This window comes from Cupressus sempervirens, chromosome 9 (assembly GCF_028749045.1).
Source record: "Cupressus sempervirens isolate cs-2001-9-10 chromosome 9, ASM2874904v1, whole genome shotgun sequence".
NCBI lineage: Eukaryota > Viridiplantae > Streptophyta > Pinopsida > Cupressales > Cupressaceae > Cupressus > Cupressus sempervirens.
This window is the reverse complement of record NC_143126.1, coordinates 195,995,950-196,008,166: the sequence shown is the minus strand read 5'-3', so window position 1 is coordinate 196,008,166 and position 12,217 is coordinate 195,995,950. Positions and strand designations below refer to the sequence as shown.

The 12,217-nt window shown below is 34.9% G+C and overlaps 1 protein-coding gene across 1 annotated transcript; it reads left to right on the top strand.

The window, feature by feature from the left end:
- The first annotated feature begins 4,189 nt into the window (after nucleotides 1–4,189).
- Nucleotides 4,190–11,446, top strand: LOC149538154 (uncharacterized). Its single transcript, XM_089802316.1, has 19 exons — nucleotides 4,190–4,558; nucleotides 4,688–4,796; nucleotides 4,892–4,956; nucleotides 5,072–5,171; nucleotides 5,269–5,351; nucleotides 5,446–5,516; nucleotides 5,631–5,699; nucleotides 6,261–6,428; nucleotides 6,529–6,679; nucleotides 6,756–6,859; nucleotides 6,943–7,240; nucleotides 7,323–7,671; nucleotides 7,867–8,268; nucleotides 8,367–8,457; nucleotides 8,552–8,635; nucleotides 8,741–8,850; nucleotides 9,552–9,615; nucleotides 9,707–9,790; nucleotides 10,000–11,446. The coding sequence occupies exons 1-19, from the start codon at nucleotides 4,501–4,503 to the stop codon at nucleotides 10,873–10,875; spliced, it is 3,336 nt and encodes a 1,111-aa protein (XP_089658442.1). The 5' UTR covers nucleotides 4,190–4,500; the 3' UTR covers nucleotides 10,876–11,446.
- Nucleotides 11,447–12,217: the final 771 nt, after the last annotated feature.

Below are 12,217 nucleotides of genomic sequence, written 5' to 3'. Positions count from 1 at the left end.
CAGAAAGCTTTGAATTGTGCACTGGAATTCAACTTCTTCTCCAGAATGAAATCAGAGAGCTTTGAATTGTGCACTGGAAATCAATTTCTTGCCCAGAATGAATTCGAAGAGTTTTGAAATGTTCTCAAATCAATTTCTTCGCGAGAATGAAATCAAAGAGTTTCGAACTGTGTACTGGAAAGCAATTTCTTCACCAGAATGAATGAATTCAGAGAGTTTTGAAATCAATTTCTTGGCCAGAATGAATTCAGAGAGTTCTGAAGATTCCTTAAATCGAGATTCAACAGGATGATTCAAGAAAATCATCGACTCTAACAACCATTATGAAGATCCGATTGCCACGTGGAGTTTTCAAATCTCAGTTCTTGAACAATAATGTTCGGATTCTATTACGAGGATGGTTGATGTCTTTTCTCCAAGAGAAGTTGTTTTGCTTTGGAAAAGAACTAACATGCTTCGAAAGTTTTAGATTTATAAGTAAATAAACTTACCCTTCAAATTTCGCGCAAGCTTTGTTAATTTGTTTTTAGTAAAAGGTTTACATCATTAAATTATGGAAATATGTTTATGTAATCATTTTTAATAGATATAGTTGATATAGTTTGATTTAGGTTATGCATTTTGATTAACATATATAGATATACAAGATTTTTATATAATTATAGTTTAGAGATTAAAGACCATTGCAATTAAAGATGGTGAATGTCTAAGATATGACAATGATAACAAATAATTGGAATCATATGTTGATTAAATTAAATCATTGACATGCTTGATGGTATTTAAAGTTGTGAATTTATTTATATTTTTATAATCAATTGTAAGATCGAATAATAATAAAAGTAAAAGGGATGATTTTTTCTCATGTAGATAAAAAAGGTTATTATGTTGAGTTCATAAATTTTTAGAGATGGACATGTGAATGTGTAAAATAATCTAGGGTGAAACCTTTGAATACATGTCCTAGATATACAATTTAGAAAAATAGCATGCACACTATGGTTGTATATCATGTCTAGGATTTCTCAAGCTTAGAAAAATGAGAAATTTAAAATTGTCAAAACGGGGATAAGATCATAAATGACCAAACAATCTGTCCAACATATATAATCACAAATATAATCTAGTCTATAAAGGGTAATATTATAAGAAATGTATTGGGGATGTTTTGAGTAGAGTAATTTTACACAAGAGAGAATGTTGTAATGGGTATTGAGTGATCATACCAAAAGAGCTCAAGAATATGTTAATACAATGCAACAAAAAAAAAATATAAAATTTACTTGTATTAAAATAGTACATGAAGAGTACCTATGTGTCTTATATTTACATGTGTAATAAATTGTGAACAAAAGTGTTCCTCACAATCCTCTCATGAAAACACATTAAGACATCATATTTATACAAGAACTTTATTACACTCAAGTTATAAGGTGAATATGAATATACATTACTTAATGTATTTAGATGGGACAATATGAAGAGAACAACTAATAAATTTTAAAAAATTAGGTGGGTATGGATCCATCTTAATGATATTGACGTACCTCTTATATCAATACTTGTTGATGACTAATCATTAAATAACATGTTCAGATATTGTGATGTATAATTATAGATTACTTTTGTGAACAAAAGTGTATACAAGTGTTAATTTTGACGTACTATTGAAATAAACAAACTTATTAAATATGTGTATTCATTTTGTAATATCAATGGATGATGTGCTAGATCTATTGTTAGAATTTTTTTTTAAATACGAATAATTTTTCTTCTTACCTATTAAACTTAACACGTGATAAATACATATTGAATCTCATTTTGTGATAATATAAGAATATTTTAGAAATCATAGTGTAAAATATTAGCATTCAACTCAAGTTAGCTTTGTTAACATTACACTAGTTTTTCTATTGTTACCGAAGGCTCAATGTTATATTAGACGTGCTCAAAATGTATATTCTCAATATTTGAAAAAATAAAATATTTATAGATAGAATTTAAGGTAAATAACTAAGGTATAGATTTGAGCACTTTATGGATAAAAATTAATGCTATCTAATTAATATCATGTATCTACATAATAAATATGATTAAGTGAATTGCAATGGAGATATGATGGAACTAATTTTTCACTTAATGTTCCCTTTCTTACATAATTACATTTATTATAATTGTGTATATTATACTTATATTTCATGTATGTTGACATTGATATTTTTTGTAAAATCATATAACCAGATCCCATGAATATAGGGACTATATTCATTATTACATCATACGACATTAACATTTATATTTTATATGATTCATATGAGCATTTTTAACTCCTTGTGTTACTAATTTCTCTCCTTTTTTTTGTGTTAATATAAGAACATCTATGACTAACATGTTCATCCTTTCCAACTTTATACTAATCAAATGCAGTCATGTTACATGCACACCATTTATATATTCTATAATCACACATTATTTACTAACATAATATTTCTTTACCATAATCACAAGAGCTATTGTAATTATCATCTTTTTCATCACCAATATTTCTATTCACATTGATGATATCTTATGTGACTTTTTTCATGCTACTCCTAATAAGTACTAACATTTGATACATAATTATAACATCTCATATATAAGATGTATGACTCTTTTCATAACCCTCAATAAAGGTAGCTTTTGATCCATGTGTATTTCTATATTACTTGTGCTTTAGTGATCAAATATCTTACTACTCTTTTATGATATGACAAGATGACATATATATGTTTTTATATGTTTTAATACTTGTTTAATATTTTATTATCTATTGTCCTCAAAATTAATTACATTTTATGCATGAACTAACTGAAGGGGAGATACAATATTTCTAATGCCACTCTCTCAAAATTGGTCATCAAGATTATCATATGTTTGTTTAGTATTTACCTATAAAATATGGTATCACATTAGCTATTGATTTTTTTTATAATATTAAGTGTACTAACAAGCTATTATTTAGTATTAGGTTAGTTACATATATGTCATATGTAACTACCACTTGTGTAATAGCATAATTTGATTTTATTTAACAAATAGTAAATACCTATGATAGTGAACAATTCCAATGGATTTTTCTTTTGTGTTTGCAACTTTTAAGGTAGGATTCTCAAAGGAATATATCACTAAATGGAGTCTTCTTCCATATCCATATCTATTTTTAGTTTAAATATTTATTTTTTATTTCTTGTGTATATGTTTTAGTTTGGTATGCATTGTCATGATAAATAACATCCAAGTGAACATGAGGGAAAAATATGATAGTGAAAATCACATGAATCAAGCTTTTTCCCTTCAGCTTGTATTCAAACTATTTGCTTCCAATGTTATAATTAGTATGTTAAAAAATGGATTTCACATGGAAGATATCAACTAAATCAAGATTTTATTTTCATCTAGACGAATCTCTAGGGCCCATGGAATTGATTCTCAGTTTATCCATTTTCTCCATTTTTTACCCTTGCTCAAATTTGTAGTCACATTAGCGATTTTACATTTGCACTTACAAGAAATTACTTGTCTTTAATAAAGAAGTAAAATTCAATCTTTTAGTCAAACTATTTTCCTTTCAATTGAGTAGTGTGAGCTGACTTGAAAATACAATAGTTAGAATGTGCTCTAAGATTATATAATTAAGGATAAATAGTGATCATCTAGTCACACACATAACATTCCTAAAAGCATCCTTAAAAACATCTGATAACATCAAACCTCTATTAATACCATTCTCATAGAGGATAAAAAATACACATTTACTTATTATCTTTAACCTCGTCTAAAAATTCATTAAAATAATATTACCCATAATTTAACTAAGTAAAATAATTATCACTACCTTGTCCAAGAAAACAATCCCCGAAAGGTCAGATTTTTCATTTGAATAAAACACAAACCCAACGTAAAATACAAAGCTTGGGAATGCTCCTAACACTAGAAGGGAAAATAACAAGAATTCGTTAACTCGTCCCGGTTAACGGCCTCATACACAAATCCCAAAATATAAAAAACATTGATATAATAATAATAATAAAAATGAAAACAAAAGCGTAATGTTGTTCTGCAGTCGGGACCACGTCCCACGTAAGTACAAAGATGATCTTGGACAGCGACGTAACAGTGATATATACACATCCACTCCCTCCCCTTCACCATGTACGCCGTTGTTCATTCTGTTTAACAAGGAATTCTTGTACGCTTTTGGCCGCCTTTTCTCATCATTCCGTTTAGAGGCCAACAATTCTGGTGGTAACTTTTCCAATTAGGGCAAGAAGATTCGATCCGGGGATTATAAATACAAAGGCGGTAACTTTGTATAGCTATCAATGTTCATGAAACTTTGTTCGCCCGTGTAATTCACACGTGTGGAGTGGATCATATTGGTGGGCAATCATCAACGTATTGATCATGTTGATGGGCTGAATTGGTTTTCTGGGTATTGAATTTATCTGCGAGCTTTCGATCATGGACACAGAGATGACAGACGAGTTTCGGATTAGTACCGGTGAACGTGTTTGCGTTGGTATGTTGAATTGAACGGGAAGTGAGGGTTTGAATTCGAATCTTTAATGTTTGCAGTAGCTTTTAAGGAGCTTGAATATTCTGCTTGCGGCTTAGATTTTGTTATTAATGGCGTTTTTATTCTTTGCAGGGGATTTTGTGTGTTTGTTTCCTGCAGATCCCAGTTCTGAGCTATATGTTGCGAGGGTAGATAGGTTGTATAGGGACGAGGAAGGAAAAAGATTGATACAGATACGGTGGTAAGAATTTGCTGGCTTGTGCATTTGAGTGAAGTTGGATTCGAAGGTTAATTAAAGATTTGATGAGTTTTCAAGCTGTGTTTTCCATTTGGCAGGTACTATCGGCCTAAAGATCTACAGCATGAGCCGCCTTCGAGGCCTTTGGAGAATGAAGTTTACTGTATCCCTTTGAAATTTTAGTTGATAATAAGGATTTTTTATTAGGGTTTTATTTTGTTATAGGTGAATGTTTTTTTTATCTTTTTGAAAGAATTTGTTCCTTTACTGGTGCAAAGATACAAACTATTTTGACTGTCAACTTCTTGAGTCTATTGCAAAGATCTGCAAAGTTCTATCTAAATCTGAGTATTTTGAGCTAAACGAGGAGGAGAAAAGGTTATTGACTTAAAACATTACTTTTTTTTCCATAATTCTTTGAAGTATGGACTAATCTTAAGCTTACTGCAACCTTGAAATGATTTAATTGCCATAGGCCCGTGTCTGAAGAAAATATTTTCTTCTGCGAGTATGTTTATTCTGCGGAGAATGGCACTTTTACGAAAATCTCTCGTTCAGGTACGTATCATGAACTTTCTTTGACAAATTGTGCTCGAAAGCTGCAACTAATTCAAATCTTTAAAATTTTTCCGCTTTATGTACATTTTTGTAGGAGATGCACGCCTTCAACGCTCTTCCACAATGCAGAACTCTCCGGATGCTTCGCTTAAGACTTTAATTCGCGTATGTTTTGAAAATTGCAGTGTTAAATGACGCTTCTTTTAAATTTGACCACTAATCTAAGCTTAAGACTTCGATGATTGTTTTATTCCCCTATTTTCTCGGATCATGTTGCAGGCGTTGCTTGATCTTGAGGAAACCCTAACAAAGGACGCAACGCCTACGTGTTGGGCCGATGAACGTTTGGTAAGAAAGAGAGCATTCATGTATGCGGAAATGAGTAAATGTTTTTGACGTGTTTAATGATTAATGTACTCTGAACAAGATGCTGTCGAAACTTGGCGTGATTTGAAGAGCCCTTACTGTTTACATTTTGTCGGCCTCCAGTAACTAATTTGAAAGTACTTTCAAATGCACAAATCGCAAGCAGCTTGTGCAGGACAACCGAGAAAAACCCTAAGATATACCGATCTTTTTCGTTCTTATTCTGATTCCTAAATCAAATACGTAAATATTTTCTAGTATAGATCGGATTTAATCTGTCTATTCTGTGTTATTTTCAAATATTCTAATAAAATAAATTGATTTTCAAATTCTTGTTTTGTTTGTGATCAAATACATGTTTTGTTTATGTTCAAATACTTGTCTTGTTTGTGACTTTCAATAAGTTTTAATTATTGCTCAAGATACGCCGATATTTCCTTCGTTTTTTTAAATTTGTGTGAAGTTGAAGAAATCGTACTGTACTGGATGATAACGACTGGTTTAAGTTTAAAGAATACTTCTCTGACTCGTCGATCTAAACAGAGATGGATAGCGAAAGTGAATGAGACTAAGACTGTACAAAATATCATGGAGGGACTCCTGTATTTAGCAGACTGTTTGCAGCTAATCAGGGGAATCGGTGGCAAAAATGAGTATAAATCTTTGGTTGCTTGGAAAAAGGCAGTGACCACGGATTCACGCCCTGAATCAGTTCGAACTCTTAACCTTTCAGCTTTATTTATTTTATTTTATTTTCTCGACCAGCAATGCTCATCGCTTTCTTAAAAACTATCATTTGTTATCATGGCAGCTTCTTCTGAAAATAGAGCACCTCAAAACATTTGTCCCCCAGCGAAACAGTAGGACAGAAAAGAGAAGGAAGCGGTGTAGGCTGGAACAGGAGAAGAATAAAGACAAGCTGCCCCTTCTGCAAGGCGTTTGTGAAGAATTAGATGATCTCGGTATGCATTACACTCTCCTAATTTTGTCATTGTACGGTTACTGTTATGTGAACTACTAACCCTAATTTGTTTGCAGAGAAAAATGGTGCAATGATAAAGGAGGGAAGTATCTACGAGATAAATCATACTTGTTTGCCTCCGAAGGCGCCTATTCATCTCAAATTTATTCGAGCCGTTCTGGTAAGGAGTTCATATCTCGGACCCAGACCATTATATAGTATTTGCGAAATTTCAGAAGGATTGATCTTCCGGTTTTATCCTAGGTGGCGGAGAGAACTGATACTCGTGTGTGCGTGAAATTTCCAAGCATTTTGGCACTGAGAAATTATTTTGGAACGGACAAGACTGTCGAACAGAGTACGCAGCATCCTTCTTTAGACGAGCATTTTGTGATGGGCCAAAAACTGGCTGAAAGAGTTTTATTGCGTCAAATTCCTTCTACAGAATATATTATGCAACGCCACCTTGAAAGCTTTTGGGTCATTTCTGGTGATCCTTCCTACGAAAGACTGCCAATAAGTGAGCCAGCTCGTCAAACGCTGGAGGAAACCCCAACCGAGGGTAAAATGTTTCTCCCCAACCGTCAAAACCTATGGTCGATGTAGAATCAGGATTCGGACTGATCATGTTTTTCTGTGTGTAGGAACCGATGATCCGAAATTGACAAATGTCGAAACCAAGGAGCTCATTAAGTTCGAAGGAACACCGGAAGTAAAATTTTCATCTGATGTGGAAGTTGAAGGGGATAAAGTGCCTATCAAATGGGGTCTCCGCCGGAAAGTGACCATCAATAGGAAGCATCGCAGCATGGAAAAAGGGGATGAACAGACGTCTACGGATGGCGAGTCGCTAGAAACTAAGACCAAGGTCCCACGGAAGCGGCGGCGGTATACGATGAACGAGGATGACATGGCCACTTCCCCATCCCAAGGAGAAAAATCAAGCATGCTTAGACTCCCCAAAGAGATGCAAGGGAGATGGACCGGGGAAAGGTGAGCCCGTAGAAAATCTCACTGTTGTAGAAGGATCCAGCTGAAGCTTAGAATTTTGTTGGGGTTAGATAATTTTCTTAATGCTTTACCAAAATGTTGCTGAATACCTGTTTGGCATGATGTAAATGAGCCACAACAGATTCGTTTTCGGTTTTCGATTGTCAGTTTACAGACAAATTTGTTGATGTTCTACAGGTATAGGGCAGCCCAGTTGAAGCTTTTGGCTATAATGAGAGAAAAGGATGCAATGCCGGGAAAGCCTATATTGCGGCCGGCGTTGAGAGAGGAGGCACGGAAACACATTGGGGATACAGGACTTCTGGATCATTTGTTGAAGCACATGACAGACACTGTTATTAAAAATGGGGAGCGGTTTAGGCGCCGTCATAATGCAGAGGGAGCTATGGAGTACTGGCTTGAACCGGCTGGTCTTATGGAGTTAAGGAAACAAGCTGGTATTCAAGATCCTTGGTGGATTCCTCCTCCCGGGTGGCAGCCTGGAGATAGAGTGTCTCTTAATGGTAGCGTAGCAGGTATGACGCCCTCCGAAGTAGAAGAAGTGAAGGTCTTGAGAGAGGAGCTTAGCAACCTCAAGAGGTATATATTCAAGATTTTATCTTATGCAAGCAGACGAATTATTTTTCAAAATAGATTATAATTTTTAAAACCTGTGTGTAATCTTATGTATCATGTAGCGAATTGCTTTCTTGGAAAAACATGAATGTCAACGAGGAGAAGAAAATGACTCAGGAAGAGAATCACGATATTTTGAAGGACACATTACAGGTAATTTATTTTGCTTTCCATACTAACACTCTTTCAAAATAAATATTAGTTCACGAAATTCATCTGTTGTACATTTTGTTTATGTGGATTGAAGGATCTTCAAACAGGTGTAGAAAAACTCAAAAAGGATGTAGAATCAATTCAGATTAAGTCGATTGGAAAGGAGAACAATCAATTGGTAACAACATTTAGTTTTTTCGTTTTTAATCCTCATAAGATGAATAGACTTCATAGCTATAATCTGGTAAGAATTACAGTTTCTGACCATTTTTTTCGATTGCAGGCTGATGCAGAAACCAGCCAATTAGATTGTCAAGCTGAAACGATGACCGCATTAGGGACGACTGGCCATAAATACCGACTCGAAGCATCAGCTTCTTCACATAACTCTTGGTATGCTCAATGCTCATTTGTCAAAATTTAGTTTGTTCAATAGATTAATTTTCTTCCTTACCCCTAACAGTAAGTTTCCACATCGAGAATGTTGCACATTTTGTAAAGTTCAAAAGTGCACAATTTGTTTTTGAACATTCTTTTAACTTTGTCAGAAGTAATCGTTTTTCCAAATTGTTTTCTGTCTCTGCCATTAAAGGTCTGAATGTTCAGAGAAAAAATTCTCTCTGATTCCTAGTAACAAAAAGTAATATCTTGTTTTATATGCAATGATTATTTTCAATAAATGACTATTATTTATTGAAAATTAAAACTATAAAGAAACATGGTGACAGTAGATAACAAAATTATTTCATTGATCTGGCTGCACACAAACAACCAATTACATAACCTCTATAAATAGAGGATTCCAGCTATAAAATCAATAGAGGAAAATTCTAGGCTTTTGACAAGTGGATGGCTGCATGAGCTGTAAGACTTAGTCCACAGGGAGATGTGGATTTTATAGAGTTGTATGATCTATTCTGGAGGACAGCATCCATATCCTTTTAGCAAGAAAACCTGTAGTGATTATAACAGAAGCTGATGTAGTTTTGACTGGCATGGGTTTTTGACTATTTCTAACATTATTTGGCTTATAAATGGTGAAAGCTCTTCTAATAGGGTTCTTAAATTCGTATACGTGGTTATACTGAGTCCAGGGCCCGTTGCAACATTGTTGAGCGACTTGAAAAGCTTGAAACTGAAACACACAGAAAATTCCAGGTATTGAAGTTAAACGAACTTCAGTAGATGATTAAAAGAGTCGCGGATATTATCCTCTCTGATGCCAACTTGTATGTATTGACCCAATCAGGAAATGGAAAGCAATCACAGGGCAGAAAGGGAGAATCTTGAAGTTAAGATAACAAAGGTGACGGAAACTATGGAGAAAATGCAGGTACGCTGTGAACGTCGTTCAATGGTGAAACCAACTAAACATTATAAAAATTGTTTGAAACTATTGATTGGTAAGAGTCTTGTATTTCCTTGTTTGAAACGGATGAAGGAATGTATTGCACTCATGTAAGGGAACGAATGCTTCTTATGGTTGAATTTGAGAAGCAAAAGTTTAGGTTAGTTTCTGACATGCTTGTTTGTGTTAACCAGGAGGAGATGAGGAGATTCATGAAATCTGTAGAGAATTCAAAAGTGGCACCAACGAAATCAGAACCCAGCTCTGAGCAGTCCCTGTTTACACATCCAGACCACATCAAAGCAAATATTGATCTTGGAGGTAACACAGAAAATGGTGCAGGGAAGGATAAAGCGGAATCCAAGGAATTGAACGGCGAATCCAAAGCCCAAGGAGGAGAAAAGCAGGCAAGAACAGGATTCAGGATTTGTAAACCGGAGGGAAGTTTCATGTGGCCAAGCATGACCCAGAAGAGTTCCAGTAGGGTGCCCTTGAAAGACATTCTTCTCTCTTCACGCCAACCGGCTTCCACCAACAAAGCAACGCCCAATACTCCACCCTTCGAACAGTCCTTGCATAAAACACTGAACATGGAGGGCGCAAACGACATTAGTAAAGTCAGCGCCGGCTTTTCTTCAGCCGTAGTGGTCTACAAATCCCGTTCAGATGGTGTTATGCGAAACGGGCAGAAGGATACGTGTGATACCGAGTTGTCTCTGTCGCCCAAGTCCGGCCATGGCCATTCTGAAGTTGAAGGAGGAGGAAGGCAAAATGAACTCATTTCCATGTATGTCAGTCATCTCACAACGCCGGAGTTGCAATGGGCTCAGAATCAGATGATGATGAGCTGCAATGGGCGTCTGAATCTTTCCCCCGTGCCCGTGCCAGAGTTTATGAGCGACGGCCAGATCGTTTGGCCCCTGACATCGCGGTCTGTCATTGCACACACTCCAGGCAGCGGCGGATTCCACGTGGAAGTACCGCAATGTTCTAGAATGGCTCCATGTCAGTCCTCATGGCTGGGTCTCGCTCCTCCCGCCGCTTCTGCAGCCGCCCATCACAACGTATAGAAATGCGGTACTGTAGAGGACAATTTGGTTTTGTTTCTTTTTAACTTTATACTGCACCATTTATCTCTTCTCTAGTACAATGACTGATACATATTATGTCTGCATAGAACCATATAGTAATCTGTATGTTAATTAGTTGTATGACCCCATTGTCAGTATTCCTATACTGAGCCATATCTGCTGTTATGTCCTCCAAATGTGCAGCCAGTATATCGCCCGGCTTTATTTTGTAAATCTCTATATAGAGAGCTAGTTCTATTACGGAGACATATAGTTTTAAACTCATGCCAAATGAGCCTGGAATTGAGCCGTGGTGGGCACTAAAGCGTTTAATTTACCTCTTCTAGCAATTCAAGCCGGCGACAAGCCTACATTGAAATTGGCGTTAGATGTTTTTGAGATTATAGGAATGGTTTTAGTCTCTTTTTGATAAATTGGTCTGCTATGGCTTTTGGTATTTGATTTTTCGTTTGTATTTCAGATCCTTTAATTTGAGGTGTTTTGATTTATTATATGACAATTTTTTCCATTTAACTCTTGGATTAACTTGAAAGATTTCATTTTTAGATCTATTTTCAGATTTTACAAGTCTGGGATGATTTATATTGTTTCATCTTCTTTTCAATAATAAATTATTTTGTTTATGTCATTTGTTACTTAAAATTGTGTATATTCTTTACGAAGTTCTTGTTAAATTCTAATTTAATTACTTAATTCAGTGATAGTGAGGTCTATCTCTTGGAGGCTAGATGAAATTATGTCTTAGCTACTTAATCTAATAAAAGTGAGGTTCATTTCAATTTTCGAGTTCAGAAAATTGAATAGAGCATCCAAAATACCACGATTATGATAATGACGCATTTAGATATAAACATGAGTTTGCTCTAATACTAACTAATTTCTTGGTGGTGCACTTACCAATGCACACTCTCATCAATAATTGGTAAATGTTTGAAATTGAACATTAGAATATATTCCATTTGATATGGATATCCCTTATGGTGTTGATACCTTGTTTACTTCCTTCAAATTTGTATCATCTTATCCTTCATCTTATTACGAACCTCTTCACATACACTTACCATTTCTATGGATACCACAACTTTTATAGGCATAATGTGTCATTATGACTTATTCCATGCCTACTTCTAGCAAATTATTTCCTTCCAAGTTTCTAAATCCATTAGTGTTTCATACACATGCACACATAGACCTACTAGTGTTATAACTCATTTCTATAAAGTATCCCACACCATTACTCTATCTCATCCCAATGTTTGACTTTATAGAGTGATCTCTCCTTCCATGGCCGTGATATTACTTTTCATTACACATCCTCATT